The sequence below is a fragment of the Ambystoma mexicanum genome, chromosome 6q, assembly GCF_040938575.1.
Source record: "Ambystoma mexicanum isolate Mex_15411 chromosome 6q, UKY_AmexF1_1, whole genome shotgun sequence".
NCBI classification, from domain to species: domain Eukaryota; kingdom Metazoa; phylum Chordata; class Amphibia; order Caudata; family Ambystomatidae; genus Ambystoma; species Ambystoma mexicanum.
The window spans coordinates 407,045,546-407,069,375 of NC_090937.1; the positions used below are offsets into that span (position 1 = coordinate 407,045,546).

The window sequence follows — 23,830 nt, forward strand, 5'->3', positions numbered from 1 at the left end:
TACACCGCTAACATTAACACCCAGGACATCAAAGGTAACATCACACATGGCATCATCAATGACATCATGGATGACATCACATATCTGGGGTGGATGTTTTTGTTCAGTGATAGTATTCATTTTAATCTGAGGACTTCATGTGGTTATACTACATTGAAACCATGATACACAGTCTGAAAAAGTACTGTGCATGTAGAGCTTGACCTTGTGCTATATTCTGAAGTTCTGTTCTGTAGGGTTTGCCCTGAGGTCATAATGCACATACATAGAACAAGAAGCAGGCCCCACACAGATAATACATTTCTCAAGAATGTGATATGCTTTGACTTATCATTGTACTACCAAAACATATCATCTTAAGAATATTTTAGTTCTATGATCAATGCTGCATTGATTGTTTCTCTTTATGTATTATTTGATTGCTGTATTCACAAAAATACTTCAGTAAAACGTTTCTTTTTAAATAAACACCTTTTATGTGACATGGAGTAGATTACTACAAGGCTACTGATCACCATTGATATGTTGTAAATGCCACTGTTAGTGCTACCCCTTACACAGACCTTCCACTTGCATTGTTACACAGTAATACCATCATTTGTGAAGTCATCAGTGATGTCATCAATGATTTCATTTGTGATGTTATCTTTGATGTCCTGGGTGTAACTGTTAGAAGTTCATTGCAGTGGCTTGAGTTATGGATGCATAGCTTACAATTACTGGCGAATTTCGATGTAACTTGTAACCATAAAGTCCCTTTAACAAAGTTTGTTCAGTGAATTTGATTGGTTTTAATTAGTGCAACTTATTCATTATGTTCCTTTAACAATGTGTTTTCACTGAATTGTATAAGTTTTTGTTACTGCAACTTAACCTTAATGTCCTTTTAACAACGTTTTTTCCGTGACTTTGATAGGTGTTTATTTGTGAAAGTGTTTCATGATGGTATATAAGTAATTTATAGTTCATCATGTATGAAAGAACCACAAACCTCCTTTAACAAATATATTTTTTGCAACACATACTGATGTGTGTCGTTATCAGCAGCACATGCTGGGGATGCAAGTCATGGTTGAATTGCCTATGGCATGAGGCTTGACCATGGCCCCAGCCCCACCAAACCACCCCCATTATCCACCATACCTACCCTGTATCCTAGTTCAGTGTCCACTATACATTCATAATGTGACCAATGGCCAGTGTTGATGGCGTGCAAACATGGCAAGTCTTCAAAATCCATAGGAAATGGGTTGTGGCCATGGTGCATGCCCCAATAAGCTAATCAGAATAGATATTTGTCCTTGCTGAGGACCAGGCCCACTGCATATATCACTGTTTTGTGTACTTACATTTTGACACTTTTGAAAAAGTCAAACACAGGACAGATTTGCAAAAGTATGCTTTCAGATCCTTGCTGATGGTGATCGTGCAAGTTTGCTACAATACCGTACAGCACTTCAGGCTATAGTCACAAGCGGAATTTCTTTTCCCATTCAAACCTATGGCTTCGGCCATGCCACATACCCCAGCAAGCAAATTAGTGGAAACATTTGGCATTGCAGAGGGCCAGGCCCACACTCGAGGCACAAAGGTTATATCACAATTTAATTTTTTGTACTTACATTTTGACACTTTGGAACAACTAAAACACAGGACACATTTGTAAAAGCATGCTTTCATATCCTTGCTGATGCTCCTTGCGCAGGTATGCTGAAACCCTGTGCAGCACTTCAGGCAGTAGCCGCAAACAGAATTTATTTTTTCCATCCAAACCTAGCGCTTCGGCCATGCTGTATGCCCCAATAAGCAAATCATAGTAGACATTTCTTCTTGCATAGGGCCAGTGCCACTGGCCAGGCACATAAGTTATATCACAATTGTTTGTATTTACATTTTGACACTTTGGAAGAGGGCAAACACAGGACAGATTTGCAAAAACATGCTTTCAGATCCTTGCTGGTGCTGCTCGTGTAAATTTGCTGCAATCCCATCCAGCGCTTTAGCCGGCATCCGCAAGCAGAATTTTTTTTCCCATTCAAATCTAGGACTTTGGCCATGCCACATGCCCCAATAAGCACATTGGAGTAGACATTTCTCTGGGCCAGGCCAACTGCCCAGAAACCAAAGTTATATCACTAGTTTTTGTACTTACATGTTGACACTTTGGAAAAAAAATGAAACACATGACAGATTTGCAAAAGCATGCATTCAGGTCCTTCATGATGCTCCTCGTGCAAGTTTGCTGCAAACCCGTACAGCACTTTAAGCTGTAGCCACAAGCAGAATTTCTTTTTCCATTCAAACGTACGCCTATAACCATGCCACATGTCCCAATATGCAAATCAGAGTAGACATTCTCCTTGCATAGGGCCAGGCCCACTGCCCAGGTACAAAGGTTATATCACTATTTTTTGTACCTACATTTTGACACATTGGAAAAAATTAAACACAGGACACATTTGTAAATGCATGCTTTCATGTCCTTGCTAATGCTCCTCACGCAGATTTGCTGCAGCCATGTCCAGCACTTCAGGCTGTAACCTTAAGCAGAATTTTGTTTCCCATTCAAACCTAGGGCTTCGACCATGCGGCATTGCCCCAATAAGGAAATTAGAGTACACATTTGTCCTTCCGAGGGCCAGGTCCAATGCCCAGGCACCAAAGTAACATCACCATTTTTTGTGCTTACATTTTGACACTATGGAAAAAATAAAACACAGAACAGATTTGCAAAATCATGCTTTCAGGTACCTGCTGATGCTCCTCGCGCATGTTTGCTGCAATCCCATGCAGCACTTCTGGCTGGTGGTCATGCCCACTTTAACTCCATTACCAGTCCCTCGTGGCTGTGGCCAGTGGCCAGATGTTCTGATTTTCTGAGTTATGGCTGTAACCAGAAGCTATACCTCCTTCACAAATGGTATATCACTATTTTGTGTACCTACATTATGACACTTTTCAAAAAATAAAACAGACACATTTGTGAAACTATGCTTTCGGGTCATTGCGAAGCTCCTCGCACATGTTTGCTGCAAATCTGTCTATGTTTTATTTTTTGAAAACTGTTAAAAAAATATTTGTACAAATAACAGTGATATAACTTAGCCCCCACTTGACAAAACCCATTCATACTCTTTGTATAGACAATCAAGGTTGGGTCTATAATCTTTTTGCAAACTTATATGCACACTCGTCAAATGGCACCAAAGGTATAAGCCATTTAAAAATGTTGAGACCACACCAAACTTTACAAAACCATTGAAAGTCGGGTCTAACATAATTTTGCAAACTTACATGCAGATTCTTCAAATGGCATAAATGTATAAGCCGTTCAAACATTTTGGGACCCCCCCTAATTTTTCACCCTCTTGGCGAAACAGCACCGAACATTGCAGAAACATTGAAAGTCCAGTCTAGAATGATACTGACATGCAGTTTCATTGAATGGCGCCAAAGTTATAAGCCTACCATAAACTGCTTTTCATTGACCCTATAATACAGAAATATGCATGGATGTCCTCAAACTTTTGTCAAGTTTGTGAACATCCCAGCAATGTCCCCGAACATCTGAGATGTTCATGGACTTTGGAGAAAAAAGGAAAAAAAATGCTTTCTGCCTTTTTATGGTCATATCCCATCCCATACTCATCACCCTTCACCTCCCCAGTGATTATTTCATTAGTTTGACAACATGGCGTCCGTTTCAAATGTTTTGATGCACATAAGGTTTTTAATGGACCAATCAGCGTGTGTGTTTGATGTCCGCGAACACCACGTGTCCTTTGATTGGTCCAGAGGTGTCAGCGACACCGAACCAGGACATGAGTCTGCAGAGCGGAAGCAGATATTACTCATTTTTTGTGATTCATTTTGGATACCTGAAAACAAAAAGTGAAAAAAAAGCCATTTGGAGAAGGAAAAAGGATGAAATGGCATCAGGCTAGAGGTGGTGAAGGGGAAAGAGGACAACGTGAAATTGGGAGTTTGGGGGGGTGCTAGGGACCAAGTTCAGAGCTTGAATGTTTTCACATAACAGGGTTATCCAGCAGTATAACCCTGGTTATTATAGAAAACTAGATTGGGAATGAAAGTGTGTCAGACGTGTTTTGGGGGGAATGGGGAAGGGCCAGGGAGGAAAAAATTACTTAAGCAGAGTGGGGCGAGCATGGCACAAGGAGGGGGCACCTGATGAGTGCTTGGGAGGGGAGAGAAGAGTTTGGGATTTTGCACAGTTTTGACAGATAACTATGTGTGTTTGCGTACATTTGCAGATAACTGTAAACTTAAAGAAAATTAGATTAAGACAAAAAAGGGGAATTTTACAGCCACAGTGTGTTGGGCGGTAATGGGTGTGGCCTAAGGCTATGGCAACTGAGCTACTTTAAGGAACTGAATAGTACAATAAGGAAAAGTGGCCACAGCTGAAGGCCATGGGTAGTGGACTCCAACAAAACCTAGTGGGCAACATGTCAAGGGGCCATGGCAAAAGGCCATGGCTAGTGTGCCCAAAAGACATGGCTAGTGGGACACTTTAGGAAACCTAAAGCCCATGCAGGACAAGGACTCAGTGGTGTGCGATGCAGGTACGCAGGAGATGCTGCCTGATGACAAGTAGCACAAAACGCACCTTTCCACGCTCCCGAGCCTTTAAGAACCAAGGATTAGGCCATGTGCGGCAAAGCCCTCACGGGACAAGGCTGTGGTGTTGTGCGATGCAGGTCTTTGGCGGCGATGGGGTAGCAGCGCCAATTGTGAGCACAGACAATTTCACCCTACATCTTCATCTGCAAGGTAAGAAGGTGCAGCGTGGGAGAGTACCATTTGCTGCAATCCACGAAACTCCAGGAACTTGCTTTTCTGTCCCATTCCCCCTCTTCCACATGAGTGTGCCCCTTGCTTCCACTGCCTGCATGTCCCTCTTCTCCCCACGTTTGCTCACTTTGAACTTAGGCCATGCTGCCCTGCCTGCGCACTCATCCCCTCTCCCTTCCCCACTTCACGTCAAGTGCGTCCCCTTGCAACTTTAGGCCCAACTCCCCTCGTCTTTGCACCACGTGCATACCCAGACTACCTGTCCTTACCTCTCTCCTCTGACCTAGCACATCCTTTCTCTGTGTTGCCCCCCCACCAACTGCCACTGATTCTCTGGCCTTGCACATCCTTCTCAGCATTGCTTCTCATGCAATCAGTCTGCTTCCCTCCTCTCCTTCCTCTTCAGGCTCCCCTGAGCCATGACCAGTGTATTGTTACCTTTTTGTGTCTCTGCATTCCACGCCCGTTCGTACTATGACTATTGTATTGTCACTCCACTGCATCACTTGCATTTTCCTCTTACTTCCAGGTCTCCTTGGATTATCAGTGTTTGCGTATTTTGTTTGTAGTGTTACCATTGTATGTTTTAAGTACTGCATCATGTGTGTTTCTCTTCTTCTCCTCTAGGTCCCCTAGGACTACCAGCTATGTATTCTGTTTGTACTTGCATTTTCATGCCGTTGAGTACCATTGTAGTGTACATTTGTTGCTTTTCTCCACTCATGCTAGGGCCCCGCAAGGTTTAAGTGTTCTTGTTCTGTGGTGTACTTACTGTTGGCCCCTCTATTGTGTGTGACCCCCTGTATGTCTCCCTCCTGTTTGCCCCTAGTGTGTGACTCCATCCCCCTCCTGCTTGTGCTGTCCCCCAACCCATGTTACTCTCTTCCCTGCACCCTCTATGGTGCTCCTTGTCTCCCCTATCTTCTCTAACTGCTATTCTATCGACTATACTATCCCTCTCAATATGTCTAGTAGGAAGAAGCTCAAAAGAGACATCTTAGTCTCCAACCTAGGCCTCCCTATGGCTGATACCTACACCAGTGCTTCCTCCAGACAGACCCTCACCGACATCCTCTTTGTCGTTCCCTCTCCAAGCCAATGACCCCTCCATATGGTCTCTGTTCTCTCTCCTATTTCCTCCTCTCCCATTAATCTAGGCTGGACTACTGCAACAACCTCTTTCTAAATCTGCCTCCCTCTACTCTTCGCCCTTTACAACTAATCCAGAACAGGACTGCAAGACTTGTCCTTGGCCTCACCCAGGGATCATATCTCCCCAGCCTGAAATCTCTCCACTGACTCACTGGGGCTGCAAGGATCAAGTTCAAGATCCTCTCCATCGTCCACAAGGCTTTCTGGGGTTGGGGACCACACCACATCCAACGTTCCCTTCCTAAGCACCTTCCTTCTCGTTCCCTCTGCACATCCACCTCCAACTCTCTGAGGGTCAGATGCTTCTCCAGGTGGAGAGTGGGAGGTAGATCTCTGTCTTCAGCTGAGGCCTCCTGCTGAGACAGCCTCGCTGCCTCACTCAAACATGAACAGGACCACCTAAGGTTCAGGAATCAACTCAAGACCTTCTATTTCACTTCTGCTTTCTCTCTCCCTCTCCCTTGCTGATGTCCCTATCTGCTGCGCACACTGGTTACCTGGCAACTGAACTTATGGGACCAGGCTCCTGCATGACCAGTTGCCCTTGCACTGCCCCTGGGCCTCCGAACCACTTAGGGACTGTATCTGCAACCCTACAGTCCCCTGACTCTCTGCACATATAAGCCTCCTCCCTGGCAGCACTTATGAGTTCCTTTGCACTCTCCCCAACCCCTGTCCCCCTGGCACTTCTTCCATCCCTCCCTACCCCACTTGCACAATCTGAATGACACAAGGCTTAGTAAGATCCTTGTTTTGTCCTCCTTCTGTCTTCCCTTCCTTGTCTTGTTGCGCCTAGAAACACTTGTGTACGGGCGCATTATAAATTACTTTATCATATCATATCAATATGTAGCGTGGCCACAGCTGAAGGTCATGGCTAGTGGGACTGGATTAAAGCCATTGGAGCAACATGAAAAGGGATCATTGCCAAAGGCGGGGCCAATGGTCATGGATGAAAGCCATGGCTAGTGAGCAGGAAAGAAACATTGTGTTCTAAAAGATAGACCCTAGCTAGTCAGCCCAAAAGGCATGTATAGTTGGCCGTGACCTCCTAGTGAAAGAAAGTTTTTGAGGGAACATATATCGTGGACACAACACCTAGTAGGCAACATGTCAAGGGGCCATGGCGAAAGGCCATGGCCACTATCCCTGGCCAAAGGCCATGTCTAATATGCCAAAAAGAATCATATTGGTGTGGCCAAGGCGGAAGGCCGGGGTCACTAGTGGGCCCATTTAGGGACCCTATTGGAGTAATACATAGAGTGGCCACGGCTGAAGGACTTGGGCACTGGGCATGGCTGAAGGCCATAGCTATTGGGACCAGAAGAAAGCTGTTGAGGCAACATGTAAAGGGGCAACGGCCAAAGGCCGGGCCAATGATGATGGGCAAAGCCCATGGCTAGTGAGTGGGAAAGAAATATTGTGTTTTTAAAGATACAGTAGGCACAGCCACAGGCAATCTCACTGGTCAGGGCCAAAGGCCCTGGCTAGTGGACCCGAAAGACATGCATCATGGCCACTTCCAAATCCCATGTCCACCTATTGGGTCCAAAAGAAAGATATTGGGGGAACATGTACAGTGGGCACAGCCGAAGGCCATGGCTAGTGGCCCATAAATTAACTGAAAAAACGTTAGTTAAAGTGTAGCTAAATTGAGCAGATTGAACGCAACAAAACCCTTGACCTTCAGTGGATGTTTGTTTGTTTTATTATTTATAATGCGCGAGCGTACCCGGGGGTATCAGGGCGCAGCCTTTACAAGAATTTTCTAAGCTTAGTTACAGTACAGAGAATATACATAATGCAGGAATAAAATACATCATTGTTATATACAAGTCAGTGGTAGGCTTGCAGGCCATTATATACAGGTAAGCAAGAAGGCACGCAGGCAGGTAATCAGGAGGAGCACATGGTTACAGATTGTGCGGGTGGCTCTGGCACAAAATAGTCTTAGCGGGTCTCAAGTTTCAACCAGGAGACTACCAGTGAGCGGAAATTCTGGTAGGGCATGTCAATTCTAAGATTGGGTGGCAAGGAATTCCATAGCAAAGCAGCTTTTACTGGGAAGCTGTTGCCCCCTATAGTGGCCCGCTTGTAGTGGGGAACCGATAGACAATTTTTGTAAACAGTTCTGGTGGGTCTTGATGAGGCCTGCCGGTGGAATCTGTTGATCAGGTAAGTTGGGGCAGCATTGTTCAGAGACTTATGAGTAAGTGATGCCATTTTTAAAAGAATGTTATCTTTGGTTGAGAGCCAATTGTTGTGTTGGCTGAGATTTGTGATGTGTTCCCTTCTAGAAATGCCCAAGGCTGCTCTGAGAGCATTGTTCTGAAGGGTTTGCAGTTTACTAGTGGTAGCCTTGGTAGATCCCAGGTATAGGGCGTTGCAGTAGTCAAGGCGAGACAGAATAAGGGCTCTGGCGAGTGTCAGGCAGCTGGAGTCCGACAGGAAGGGTTTGGCTGCGCAGATTAATTTGCAAGTATAAGCCGTAGCATGTCATGACGAGCTTAACTCGGTCCCCGTTGATGTACCCCATGATGCTATGTCCCCATAATGCCATTGTGTATGTCATTGTGACTCCCTTCTCTTATTGTATGTATGTGCTCATGGGCTTTGCAACGTCAACGCGCCTGGAGTTAAGCTGGTTGTGACGTCCCATATCCACTGTATTTGAAGGGTTTTGTTTGTTAAATTACTCCATTTAACTACACTTTAAAGTTTTTTTAGTGAATATATAATAAAGTGGTTGGCGTCCTTTAAAGCCCCATGCATACACTGGAACAATTGAAGTACTACCTACTTGAAGGATATATTTAGTTTGTTTTAGGATTGTGTTCTTCTTTAATGTATGCACGTTAGGCATGTAGAGAATGACGATGTGATAACCTGTTTGCATTCACATCTTTCTTTGTTTTCTTAAGTTTAGAGATCAAAGAACAAGAAACAAGCCACTCTTTAATCCAGAGTCGTAGCAGCCATAAATCATGCTCCAGTGTGTTGTGTCTGGCCCCCAAGCCAGTTAATGCCCTAAAAAGTATTGTTGCATTGCATGTCACAGAATTCTTAATAAAAAGCACACAGTGACAATGTTCTCCTATAGTATAATAGTATTTTCCCAATTATGTATTATTATATTCTGCTACTGAATCGTGTCGGAAACAGTCCAAATTCACACAGAAACTGAACAGAAACATTATCAGAGTAGTGGCATTCAAAAGTAACAATAGCATTGTCCGGCGTGCGCTAGCATAGTATTCCAATATTCTGTTATCAAATATATTGTTGTAGTTAAACTAAGTTTGTTATTATATTCTTAAACCACATTGTAATGCAACCCAACAGTAGAAAAAAAAAAATCAACATAGTAAGTAGCACGGAAACAAAAAAAAGCCCTTAAATGCTACATTTCCAGTCATTTCCCCAATTTACATGGTTGGCCTAATGTGTACAAAGTGACCAAAATTAGAACAGGTCTTTGACTATGATCCACTCCTTATGCATCATGGAGCAGCTGATTGAGACCTAGAACCATCTGCATACTGATGTAACAGCCCTTGCAGAGAGATGAAGCTCTGTACCCAGGCTTAAAAAGCAACCGCCCCCAGTACTACAAAGCCCTCCATCTTGATATCTGCCATGTGCCACCTCTTTCATCATTCTTCAAATACATCATTAACATATATTTTGTGGAATAGTCCAAGAAAGAAATGTTCTTCCTCTATTTTTCCACTATGTAAGGTATAGGTAGCACTGTAATGAATGTCAGGAGCGTATATGAGATATTTAAGTGCACCTCAGGGTGCTAAGTGAATATCTTGAGTAATTGGGAGACATTTCCCAAAATGTTCATATGAATGTAGTCATTCAAATCCAAAACAAATCAATGTGAGAACCCAACAATCGTCTCAGAAAATTCAAGGAAAGACAATTTAAAGGTGTTCTGCAGCTTCAGCTGTATTTATCAGAAGAGACACACGAAAGGCACTGACAAAAACATATTTTACTTTATTACTTTTCAGTCCGGACCTGCCCAAACCTTCTACCAGTGGAGCATGGAATTATTAATTGTACCGCCAGTGAGAACACATATAAAACCGTATGTGTTGTGAGCTGTGAAGAAGGCTATCAGCTAAAAGGAATGGGAAGACTCACCTGTCAAATCAACTCCGAATGGGATGAGAAGGAACCACATTGTGAGGGTAAGTCTGCTTTCTTTCTGTTATAGTCCAATAAAAGTGTGGACATATGGAATGCTTTCTTGCATCTTGTACAACAAGCTCTTAAAATGCATTGTTAAGTTGTTAGCTAGTAGAAGTTGGAGTCTTGTTCTTCAGTTCCCTCTTTCTCACAGTACATCTGTTTTTGAGCCTAGGATATGAGGCAATATTCTGGGTGCATGTAGCGTACAGTCTTTCAGACTCTTCTACATTCCAACCTTAAGATAACATAATATGACATAATATGACATGCCAGGAATTTCTAGCATATGTTTGCATTTTAGTTCCAATAGAAGAGGATGTCCATTGCCCTATTGTGTTATCCTTATATTTTACATACATTTAGGGTTACCATGCTTGCTACAGACATTTTATATCAAAAGTTTTCTTTTGAATTAAATGTAGCTGGGAGAAACACATCCCATAGGAAATAGTATAATGAAGTCAGTAGGAAAATATGTTCTAGAAAAAATGCACATTGTCTACGTAAAGCATTTTTTCTCCTAAATATGCTATTGTCATATCTCTTTTAAAATAGCCCTCCTTGCATCCTCTCTTTCCTGCTAATTTCTGGCCCATATCTCTTCTTCCGTTTCTTATAAAACGTTTGTAATCTCTGGTTTGCCCACTTCTCAGCACTTGTAAGTGATTTCAATCCGGCACAAACCGAAGTCAACGCATAGCATGTAGTGCACAACTGAAATCCTTATTTATTTTTGTCTAAAAGTTATATATTCTGAACGATATACCACTCATATGACGCCCTTCTCCTGGAACCCCCCCCCCCCCCCCCGGTCACACTGAACCAGGAATCAGGCTGGTTTCCAAAGGTAAATATTGATTTAGTATTTAGAATTTTATCACAATAGGTTTTAATAGGTACACAGCAATAACCAATGGGGTGAGGGAACACTGAATGATATCTTTAATACACAAGGAGTAAGTAGTGAGCAAAACAATTCAGCGCAGAAAATAATACTTTTGTGTGGGTTCAGATTAGATAGCACTGTGGTTAGAGGTTCCCCCTGCACACCCCTCAATAGGCAATGTAAAGAGATAGGAGGAGAGAGCAGGTATTCAGGAATGGCAGAATTCAAATAGACTATCAATTCCGCTTTCCCCCTTTCAACACAAGAGAAAAACGTAATTGACTGTCAAGCAGTCAGAATGGCTTTTAAAGTTGTCTTTAGAATGGACTGGGCAAAAACACCAAATATGGTCAAAATTGCAGAAATTGTTGTAAATTCTTATGGGAGCCGCTTTGGATAGTTACACACAAGCACAGGCAAGGATTTAATGAAAAGCAAACCTTTCCAATGTTAAAATTCAAGTCGGAAGCAATTACAAGCTGTTTTACACGTGTAGAAATGTCCCAAAACAAAAATTTGCGGCAAACTTTTCACTGTGCGATATTCGCGATAACGGGAGAATCGCATTGATTTGATTTTAGGTGTGATTAATAGATATGGATGTTAGCTACTAGCAGGAGTTGAAATGTTGTTTCTATCACAAAAACTGAGGAAGATATAAACATTTTAGTGGAGGTCGTTTTTCGAGATAGGCGCGAGAAGGGAAAACAGGAATGCGCTTTTAAAATGGCAAATGGGTTTTCTTAAGCTAGAGATGACTATGAAGAAAACAAATACCACACAGGAACACAGTCACTTGATCAGGGTGCCTACCTGCTAAGGAAACTCACCTTCTTCAGAAGAGAAAAGATCAGCACAGAGATAATTTTAACAATACTGATTATGGAAGAAAGATAGGATAGGATGGTTTGGAAAAGAGGGTTCAGACAATGCCAAGATGCTTCTAACAATATCGGTTCTGAATACAAGATAGGATGGGTGTAAGATAGGGATAAGACTGTGCAAAGTACATATGCTAGTGACACAATTTGTCCTATTTATACTCACTGGAGATGATTTTAAATGGGACAGTCAGTTCTGGTCATGGAATTGGATCTGGTTTAGGACAGACGGCTGGGCACATCAGACGGGGCCTCGTCAGCAAGGCGCTTTGTTCACAGCACAGGACTGGATCTGCACTGCACTCTGGACATCGCATGGCACAGGACCGGACTGGATCTGCCGTTCTTGGTTCTCAGGGTATTTATTTTCAGCAGGCAAGCAGTAACAGCACAGCCCGGCTGTATTATGATGCTTCCCCTTTAAGCTTGTGGGGTTCTGTTCTGGAATTTGAGGCCTAGCTGAGAATGGTTCAGCTATGAAATGGGCCTTTTTCATTGCCAAGTTTCTGGAGTTTCGAGCAAGGAAGATGTAGAGTTCAGCAGCAGGGTGCTCCACCAGTATCAGGATAGTGAGTGAATCTGTCTGTCTTTATGTGTGGTGAGCTATCTCTATTAATGCTATGAACTAAAAGGGGGAGTGTGGGCCGATTTAGCATAAGCTTGCCCCTTTGAAAGGTGGTTGGGTCAGAGTCTGCTCTCTGCCTTGATAGTAGGAGAGAAACAAAGAGTCATCTTTATGGTGTGATTTTATGAGGCTGAGAATCCACCCCTAGCCCCTGCAACACAAAATCTATTTTTGGAAGAATACATATTTCCACATGTGCAACCTCTCTAAAAATCACATATACAGATTACATATTTTACATAGCAGCTATTTCTCAAAAACCCGTAGCTGTGGGATCTTGTCTCTGCTTTTCACAGAATGTTGCCCTTTTCACTAGGAACACAATGTCCAATGTCTAAGCAAATTTCTGCAAGTGTGCGTGTTTAACAGAATAAGTGTCTGATGTTTCACACTTTTAGCGGAAATACATTCTGCGTAAAATCACATTTCTCGCCATATCGGTCCAGAACATGTCACGCAGTTCTGGAACCTCTTCACCCGTGTAGCCAGAACTTACATTAACCATTCTGTTATTTTTATATTTTTCACTATTTTCAATAGTAAGCTATCAGTAATTTTAAAATGTGTTCTTTTCCCTTCTTAAGCAGCAAATGGTTGTTTGGCTCCACCCCTTGGTCTCTCCCTGGAAGCCCAGGAGCCATCCCCCATGTTTGTTCCTTGCAGAGGCCATTAACACTGTCTTCGCACTTCGAATTTCCTGCTCTGCAGCTGGTTATTGTTCCTTTTGCTTCTGTAGACCAGGTTCTTTCCTATCCTGTAATTAACGCCTCTGCGTGAGTTCCTGCTGGGGGGAAATACCTTCCTTCTGTGAGAAAACATGCTATTCCAGTTTGGCAGCTTCAGCCAGGTTTAATTTAATTGTTAACTCTGTTGACTTTTCCTTAGCACGAAACAAACTTGTTGTATCAAATCACAGCTAGAATTCTCATTCAAGATTTTAAACCATGGGATCAAAACAATTACAATATCGGTTACTATCAGTAACAGGCCTCTTAGATTGCAAACATTTGATTTTCAGTTTATACATGTTACAGTTTAATCAGGCAGGCCCCTGGCAGCTGTCATCACAGCAGCCCTCTGCTGCACAGAAATTTTTGACAGATCCACAGACAGGCCGCTTTTTGCTGTGGAAATCTCTTTATGCTCTCAGCTTTTCAGGACCTTGTAAGTTCAGAATGATTTCTTAAACTAAGTAAATTGTAGAACCGAGCTAGAATTTTGGACATTTAAAAGGTGTTCTGTGCCGGCATTCGGAAGTTTCAGCAACAAAGAAAACGTGATTTCATGCAATCTTGGGAGTTTCATCTAGCAAAGCACTGCTTTTTCCTTCTGCACTCTACTTTCAATTGCGGTGGAGCCCAGTGGCACATTTCAGAAGTGAGAGCTCTGTTCCACCACTGACAACATGCGTGGCAGATTGGTCAGCCATCTTTTTGTGCATTTGCAAAATGCGATTTTCAGGGGTTTTGGCGCGCACAAGGGTTTTGCGGCCATTTTGCTGTTTCTGATTCCATCGTAACATAGTGATGTTGCATAGCAGAGCAAAAGTGGGTCAATACATCCCACACACTTTTCGTGAAGACTCACTTTTCTTTCACTGCTCACAGTCTTGGGTATGTCCTGGCCGGGGTACTGAGAGCATGCTGGTCTCCATAGTGGATGATCTGGTACAGCTGCAGGATCAAGGCAGAGTTGGTGACTTGGTGTTATTGGACCTCCCTGCCGCCTTTGACACCCTTGACCATGCATTCTTGCTGGATCACCTGTCCGGGGACGGCCGATCTGGGGTTGTCCTTTCCTGGTTTTCCTCCTTTCTGTCTGTTCACTATCAAACTCTCTCTCTACCACCTTTTTGCTCTCAGGCTATGGCTATCACTTGTGCTGTTCCCCAACGTTCGGCCATCTCACCTGTTCTGTTCAATGTATACGTTCACCCTCTGACCAAGCTCATTTCTTCCCACTGATTCCTCTGTTATTCCTATGCTGACGACACCAAGATCCTGGTCCGCCTTGACCTTAATCAACCTGAGTCAACTACCAGTTTCAGGGTATGTTTGGATGCCATGGGAGAATGGATGTGTAACAACTGGCTCAAATTGATTGGGGAGAAAACGGAGGTGTTGGTCGTGGGACTCCCCTTGGCTTCTTCTCTATGGACTTCTGATTTTTGGCCACTTTCCTTGGGTCCTCTCCATGTTCCCACTGCTGTTGTGAAGGATATGGGGGGTTAAAATCTCCTCAACATTTTTTATGAAGCTCCCAGTCAGTGCAGTCTGCAAACGCACCTACTTTCAGCTCAAACCAGGCTCGGACTGGCCTATAGGGCAATAGGCCCATGGCCAAAACACAAAATGCTGGTGTGAGGCAGTTTTTTTTGGTCAAGGTGGGGCCGTTTTTTTGCCATGAATGAGTTAATTCACCCTGCATCTAGTAGTTTTGAACAGTGTTGCAGAGTAAATATTCTTTAAAATGCACAATTTACATCACACTTTATCAAACTACTCCCTATTGCTTACTTATCAAACTGTGTCACAAAAGGAATGAATAGCCAATTGCAACTGTGGGCCACTTTTTCATTGGTGACTGAGATTTTTTTATGGCCCAGTCTGACCCTGGCACAAACTGCTCTGGAAAGTTATTCTTTCATCCCACTTCAGTTTTGGGCACCAGTGGTAGTGGCGTTGGTCACCTCCTCCATCGATTATCCAAACTCCCTATACTTAGCTCAGCCTTTTTTGGTGCCTTTAGGTACTTCAAAATTCTATTCTGCTGTGCGCCTGGCCACTAATATGGCCACTTCTACACCGTGATGTGCCCCTATCTCCCCTGTTACACCACCTTCACTGGCTACTTGTATGCCAGCGTGTCCAATTTAAGGCTGCCTGCCTGGTCCATCAAGCCTTTTCTGGCCATGTGACACATGCAAGCCAAATATCACCCATATGTGCCCGGTCGAGTACTGTGATCTGAAGATGCCTGCCTTCTTTTAGTACCGTGCTCTGCGATCTATGCGTAACCATCTTGCCTCTCATCGGGGCCTAAAAGCCTTCCTATTATAAAGGCGGTCCCCTTTCACCCCTATCTGTCGACCAGTGCCAAGGTATCTCTGTGGTGATTGTGCGTTTTAAAAATTAAATTAACATAGCATAACATACTTGTTTATGGGCTGCTACATCTTAATAGTAGGTCAATAGTAGACTCAAAGCCATGACATGTCCATTAACAACATTATGTCAATTATTGCGGTGGACTGAAAGTATTTTTGGCATCATGCATTCTTCCAGCTATGCCTTTTCCTGGAGTTTAGGAGGACAGCTCGGGAACAAGAATATGATGCTGTCGTTACCTCTTGATCTTTGGCCACATGTTCATGTTAGGCCGATTTTCATTTTTACGTGAACTCCCCTTCACATGTGAGTCCCCCAATACTTTTTGCTGGACTGCTAAATTTTGTGGTCAGTTCTCCTGAGTGAGTGGAAACCTTTTCCACACTCACTCATTCGTTTACCCTATCTTTGGGATTCTTTTATATTCCTTGTATACATTTTGTTAGGTAAGAATTTCATGTTAGTGCTAAATCTCCCTCACCTGTGAGACACCAGAACTTTTCCCTGGATTTATGGATTATTTTTCCTTGTTCCCCAGTGAGTGGGAACTTTTTTCTCACTCACTCTTTCTTTTACTCGTTTTTTGGGTGTAATTGTTTTGACTCTCCATAGTATATTTTTGATTTTTTTCTTTTTGATAATGTTTTTGAATCTACATGTTATTGTTGCAGCACACAGCACTTACTGTGCAGTGTTGCTAAGTTGCCCTTTGGGCTCCCTTTTTTTCCCTTGGGTTTACCTTGTGTAAACAACTGTTCCCAAGGGTAGGGTGGACATGTTTAGCCCCTGTACAATTTTATTTTGTGAGCACAGCACCCCCCACCTTCTGTGGAGTGCTGGGGACATACAGTGTATCCCCTTTTTCACTGCACCTGTAACATTCCTGTTACAAGCTAATCTAAATGGCTGATGGCAGTGAACCTTTTTCCACCAATACAGTAACGTACTCGCAGGCTGTTTCCACAGCTGCGGTAAGGTACCCTTGGCTGTCTTCTTTTTTCCCCATTAGGCCTTCCTTGGTCCTTCCCCTACTCTCCAGGGTGAAAAAGTATTTTGTGCAAGTTTTGTCTTTGGCGAGAGACCTTGGGCAAGCCTGCCCAGGCTCCAGAGTTTTTGAGAGGGTGGAGTCTAAATCTCTGCAGCCCTTTGTCTTCCAGCCTGCCTGCTTGACACCAGCTCCAACTGGGAGGTTGGCTGTCCTGTAAGGACTGCCACCCCCTCTGGTTTGAATGTTGCATGCATGTTGATTGGCTGGGTTCCAGTATGAAGTTCTGATCCTGGGAGCTGAAGAAGTAGTCAATCACCAGAACCGATTCTGAAGAGAAAGATGAAGAAAAGCCGGCTGAGACACGTTCCAGCGACTGCAGGGCCTGCTGCATAACCGGAGCCTGCTATTATCCTTGATTCCAAGTGACCTGGCTGGCCCTGAAACGATGACTGTGACTCAGACCATGGTCGGATCTAGTAGACTCAATAAGGCCTGCATTTGAGTCATCCCACAACATGCTGGGTCCTTGCTGGGCTGCAATACCCCAATACCCTGGGACCTCGAGCCATTGTGCAGTGCATGGTCTTCTGAAATTCGGAATATCGCTGAAACTTTGGGGCACTCTGCTGGACCTCTAGAGACTTGATTTGAATCTGTGAAGTCCCCTTAGCAGAGTACTGGACCCAATATGTGATGAGAATCCGACAAGCGATATTCAAACTTCTCTTGGCTTAAAAAGGGTGCCAAAATCAGAGCCATGACCAGCTTTAAAGAGACTCTTGCCTGGAGTCTTTCCCGCTGATCCTTGCTGCAAGTTCCCATCCAGTGTCCTCTCTTCAGTCACCATGACACAAATCCAAGGACCTGGTCCTGTGCTGCCATAGCCTGAAGATGTGCATCTGCAAACTTCTCCTCTCTGCTGAGGTACTGTGTAGGCTTCAGTATTACTTACCTTAAACCTTGTGTGATTCCTGTGAAGCACTGGGGGTAATTTGTGTGATTGGGAGTTCAATCATCCAGTTCGCCCAGGTCTAATGCTGGAATCCATCTAGGGTGTCTTCTCTGAAGTCCTTGGACCCTTTCTGCAACTCCTATGTAAAGTAATTATTTGTTTAAAGAGCTTTCCTCAGGAAATCCGACTGTTCTGCATTCAGTACCTATTCTGACGGTTCCAAAAATTGGCCCCTAGACCACTACGTCCCTCTTCTGCCACTGAGAAAACTCATGCTTCAAGATTAGGCAAGAGCTTACAAGGTCAGGCCTTTTCCTTGAACTGTTTCAAGTGTTAGAAGTCTTTTACTGGTGTATGAGTTGTTTTGGTAACTATCCCTCTCCTGGCTCAAGTCGAGGGTACACGCACGTGGACAGATTCCCCCCTCTTTTTTCAGAGGGCACCTCGGTATGCTAATTTCTGGTGACACCACATTTAATTAGTATGTTAATGAGTCCCCCCACTTTTCTTTTAGGACTGGACCCCTGGTCCCTCTGAAATATGTTACAAAAGTTCTTACTTACCTTGGAATGTGTTCTGCCATTCTGAAAAGTATATAGGGTTGTGTTACTTTCCTGGGATTTGTATCCTCCTCTTCTTAAAAGTAAGACTGGTGGCTTCACTCTGTTTGAATGGTGCATGAGTGCTGATAGGTTGGGATCCTCCATAAGAGGCATGGATCCTGATGCTGAAGATGAGCTGACCACCTGAACTGATAAATCAATGAGGAGGAAGAGCAGAGACACGAGCAGCCACTTCCAGACAATCAGAGCTGCCTTCTGAGTAATTGCTGCTGTCGGACCTCTTCTTCCAAGTGTCAGGAGAGCTCCGAAAAGGATGACTCTCTTCTTTAGACTGGTGGTTCCAATCAGACTCAAGACGTCCTGGATTTTGTGCCATTACACAATGAGCTATGACCCTCACTGGCTGCAAGCCACCAATACTCTGGGACCGGTGGCCATTGTTCAGTGTAAGGCCTTCTGAAGATCGAATCCTCAAGAAATATTTATGGACTCCTTCCAGACCTCCAGCGGTAAGATTCCACTCCTTGAAGCCCCCTCAACAGACTGCTGGACTGAAAAAGAAAGACAAATCAACTGAGTGGTAGTCGTTCTTCACTGGTGCTTTGTAAAGGGTGTCGAAATCACAGAACCACAAAGAATCCTTTGCCTGGATGCTCTTCACTTGTTTGCTGCTGCAAGATCCATTCCTGTGTCCCTTCTTTTGTTTGCCTGAGCAAGAATCCAGTGAACGGGACTACTGCTGCTGCATTGTGGGGGAATCATGCTGCATCATCTTTACATTTAAGGTACTATCAGACTTTTGGTAGAACTTACCTAGAGTTGATTTGCTGCTCCTCCGTTGCTGGAGTGGTGATTTGTGTGTTTGGGTGTTCACCCATCCACGTTCACCCCAGCGCAATGCCTGTGTGCCTTCAGGCAGCCTTCCCTGAGATCCCTGAACCTTTTTCCCCAACAAAGAATGTTACTTACTTGCTACGGAAGACTTCCTCTGGAACCTTTGAATTTCTACAACTGGCGTCTTGGTTGTTTGGCCCTCCAATCTGACAACACTCATAACTAGAATGGGATTGACTAATGAGGCCTAAGGCCTCTGCGAAATTATTACAAGTATTTAACTGCTTTATGTTGGTCTGGTTTCAGTGCTTCTAACCTGAAACAGATATTTTAAAAGTTATTACAAAAGTGCTTTACTTTATTTTGAATTGCAACTCCCTAACAGTTCACTCTACAGATTGCTGGGTGACCAACAAGCAACTATATATGACCTGGAATAAATGCTGATATACTACTCACACGGATATGATACTGGTTAGCAGACACCTGATATGCTGATATGCTGCCATACATATAATTTGTCTGCTAACCAGTGAATTATACACCACAGTGAAAGTATATTGGTTATGCTTCTTGAAAAGCCTATCGTAGTGATGTGAAATTCAGTATCTCGCAGAATCTACAATTCTGCTTTTAGCAAGCTTCTGCCAGGGAGACTGACTTATGGATCTTCTAATTATCAAACTTTACTCCTTCAAGACCTTTCCTGTGCTTTTGACAAACATTGCTGTTTTTCTGCATTAGATGTTCACTAATCCTAATACTATTTTTTCATGTTTGCTTTCCATAGAAGTATATTGCCCTAGCTTTCATAAAGTGGATGGTGTAAGATTATATCCACTTGGCTGTGGAGAAGTGCCGGCAAGGACTGGAACCGTGTGCCAATTTAGCTGCCAACCTGGCTATACATTAACAGGAATTACAGAAGACGTGAGGTGTCTGACCTCTGGAAGATGGAGTGAAAATGCTCAAAATGCAATCTGCAAAGGTAATGCTTGAAGTGGACCACTGTCTTTCAAATGTAAGGAGGTAGAGTGGCAACATGCTACATAAGTTCACAAATGAAAGAGGCACAGTCATTTAATAGAAAAACAACATAATATGGACAACATGCCCCAGGGATGTGCTGATTGCAAAGGTCCATGTGAAATACTCAAATTTAGGAAATATTTGACCGCCAGTCATTTTATAATCCGAGGAGTAGTACTTGCTGCTCATCTCAAAGCATAGTCATGGTACAGATAAAAAAGAAATCTGTAGAGTATTATCTTAACCCGAAAGTGAGAAGACGAGGGACAGGTGAAGCACAATGGCTGGAAAGAGGTGGATTAGCCTTTCCATTGATATAAAGATCCTTCATTTAAACACAATTTTGTTCTTCAGATTCTAAGAAGTGTAGGTCAGAATCTTACTATACAAAATGGTTCCCTTTCAGCGTCCTATTGTCAGCCCAAGACAGAATTGTTTGATGTACATTTGTGTATTAGAGGAGATACAGCATTTTTTGACACGTAAAACCTAGAAACCACAAGGGTGCAAGATGCAAGTGATTACATCAGAGCGCAATATGAAGGAGTATATAGTTGGAGTGCTACTTGTAGAAAAGAAATGTGATTTTGTGTGGGGTGGAGGGATGTAGGTGGGTGGCCTTTTCTGTGCTGCCATTTATTGTAGAACTACAATATTAGAACAAGGTTAAATGTGAAGAAGTGAACAAGTTAGGTCACATGGAAATGAGAATTTAGTTAGCTTATAGCAGCAGAGTTATCGATTTGCTAAAGATCCCCAAGAATGTATTTTGCTTGCTTTCAAAATTTTAAAAGCATTACTTTGGCCTTCCCATTTAGCTCCTGAAGCGTTTAACAGTGATTATTGGCGTGGAACCAAAACTATATATACAATACAACTGAAACTCTGTCAAATGTTTCTCATTTAGACATGGAGGCTCCTCAAATCACGTGTCCTAATGATATTCAGACTGGAAATCTTGAACATCAGCACTCTGCTCTGGTCAGCTGGGAAGCCCCGATTGCAAAGGACAACTCAGCTGAAGAGGTAGGTAAGGACTGTAAGCAATTAATGTTGTGGTTTGTCTTTCATTCTCAAAACATAATGGGTGTAGAGTATCACATCTGATTCAACTTTTGTTGCCATCACTGTTATTTAGCTGATTAGTTATACTCAATATTTAAGTTAGTATCTGGAACCTCATGCACTCTTCTAAAGGACGTCCATGCTTATCACACATGACTACTTACTAAGCTTTGCACAGTGTGCTTTAATTAGTGGTAAAAAATAAAAGAACTCATATGTAGTTCTTGGTGAGGTATAACGGGGAGGCAACGAGGTTACCCACAGTAGCTGTTTCTTTTTGTGTACACTCTTAATACCGTTGAGAGTTTGAACCAGGACATTTAATGTAGTAAAAGGAATATACTCTGTTCGTAAAGAAGATATGATAATGTCGTAAATGGGTTGATTTCACGTACATATTTGGTCCCCCTCATTATTTTAATGAAGAGATCACGGTTGAGTTGGGGAGAATGAAGAGACAAGAGGGAGGCAGAGTGTGGCAGGACGAAGGAGAGAGACCTTAAAGAAGGAGTTGAAAATCCTCCTCCTTTTCAGCGTATTCGTTGTGTGTTCGCATCACTTTATATTCCTTGAAGGAATGCAACATTGGCAACTAGAAGGGGAAACACTCCTGTACATAGACTGATATCCCCTGAAAAAGAAGAGGCCGCCGTATGGCTGGCTTGCTCACTACTGCAGAGCCGTTGCTGTCAGATGCTGATAAACCGAAGGGATCGCTCATTTGCAACGACAGCGTGTTGTGGATCCCTGGTGCACCACAGCCCATCAGTTTGCTCTGCAGGACGAAAAACGTAAAGTAGCAATCTAGACATATGCCACAGCCCGTGTGTCCAGATTTCAAAGCGAGCATCTGCGCCTGAAGAAAAGCCTGCTGCAAATGCGCCCCAGTCTTGTGCTGCTTCCCCATTTTGAGACTACGTGCCCAAACGGAACACCGGCAGATGCGTTTTCTGCACTGTGCATGAGAGAATACTAGCCCCTGTTCGATGAGTACTACTTACATAAGGAAATCTTGACTTCCATGATTGGGCGCTCCCATATTTAATGGTATTCCTTATTGGCACAATGCTGTACATTATATGCCAAATTGTCTATTTTATGTCCTCATTTTAATTAAAGTATGAGTAGAACTGGTCTGCATCCAGGAGGAATGATAGTTAATGGTCATGTTTTCATGAATTAAAATAAAAAATAATGAACATCATGATATAAGCCTCTTGGCGCAAATATAGCATAACCATAGGAGTGTCTGCCTGTCCTATGCATTCCATGATATATATATATGGTAGACTCAATAGCATAGGATTGTTTGTTTCTGTTATTTTGTATGCATAGTTGTTTGCCATTTCAGCCAAATTGCCAGGAAATGGCATCACTGCCCTACACCAAATGGAAAGATCAATTTGGTACAAATGCCATTAACCATTTTTCTGATAAATATTACTGCTTCATGAGGAAACCAAGAAGATATACCTGTCACAGGAACCTGTTGATTCATATTACAGTGAGATTTCTACCTTTTTATTTCTATTGAACATTTAAAGGCAGCACTATGTCTGATGATAACATTCCATCCACAGTCCCAGCATCATCACCCAGAATGTTTCCTCAAGCTCATGTTGAATCGCTATCACTACAATTCCAGACAGCGTTTGATTTATCGGATACCAGCAATCAGGGACCCAGATTGGTGCGATGGATGAGATACTTTTTAGTATATATTGATGCTCTTGGTCCACTAGAATATCATAGAAAGAAAAGCCTCCTTTCGTTGGGTGTGGGTTCGTCAGTTCGTGACATACTCTATAAACTCCTGGATGACACCATGACCACATACGAGGATCTAAAGATAGCGTTGTCTGATTACTTTGCCCCACATACATATGTGCATTACAAGAGGCACATTTTTCTTATCACTTTCCATATAAAAGGGGAAACCATGGGTAACTTTGTAATGAGACTTTGGTCCCGGCTAAAACATTGTTAATTCCATTGATACTCAAATGAAGAAGTTTTGAGATCACAAATCATTGTGGGATGCGAGTTGTCAATATTCCAGAAGAAATTAATACAAACACCCTGTACATTGGAAGAGATTCTGACCATGGCACAGATAGATCTAGTGATTGAACTACAGGTGGATACAATGGATACATTGAATCTGCATCCCAGTCAGAAAGAGCAAGCGTCCATACATCAAAAAAGTAAACAACACACACAATGAAATGTATAGACACATTCTGTTTTATATGCAGGTATGATTGCCCACAGTGCAATGTTTTCCCAGCAATAGGTCAATTCTGTACGACCTCTGGTAGAGAAAACCACTTTATGGTAATATGCCATACCTTGAAATACTCTGCAGACATGGCCCTCTCATCCGAATTCCTAGTAGATACTGAGGTGGGAGTTAATGTAAATAGTGAGGATATCTTTGACACACTGCCACAGGCGCTTCTGTTATGACCGTCCAAGGTGAACATAAATGGATGACAGACACCAGTGCCATGCAAAAGTATATTTTTAGCCACATGCCTTAATAAATCGCACTCTTTACACATACAACTTCATGTTTTAAATGCTGATGCTAACAGTGGATGGATCCTTAGCTTCAAAGCAGCAATAGACATGGGTTTAGTACAAATTCTTTGCTGGTTTATGGCCCACAATTACATACAAATGACTGATAAAATAGAGCAACTATTCCCTTCATTGATTAAAGGGCTAGGGTAGCTA

General features: G+C 43.0%; 1 protein-coding gene across 2 annotated transcripts in view; it reads left to right on the top strand.

Annotated features, from left to right (window-relative positions):
- SVEP1 (sushi, von Willebrand factor type A, EGF and pentraxin domain containing 1) overlaps nt 1–23,830 on the top strand; it is a 1,471,106-nt gene that overhangs the window by 591,076 nt on the left and 856,200 nt on the right. For both annotated transcript variants that reach the window (XM_069630907.1, XM_069630908.1), the window contains exons 6-8: nt 9,984–10,163; nt 19,791–19,988; nt 20,937–21,055. In XM_069630907.1, the coding sequence (XP_069487008.1) occupies nt 9,984–10,163; nt 19,791–19,988; nt 20,937–21,055 (497 nt within the window). The remainder of the gene's footprint in view (nt 1–9,983; nt 10,164–19,790; nt 19,989–20,936; nt 21,056–23,830) is intronic.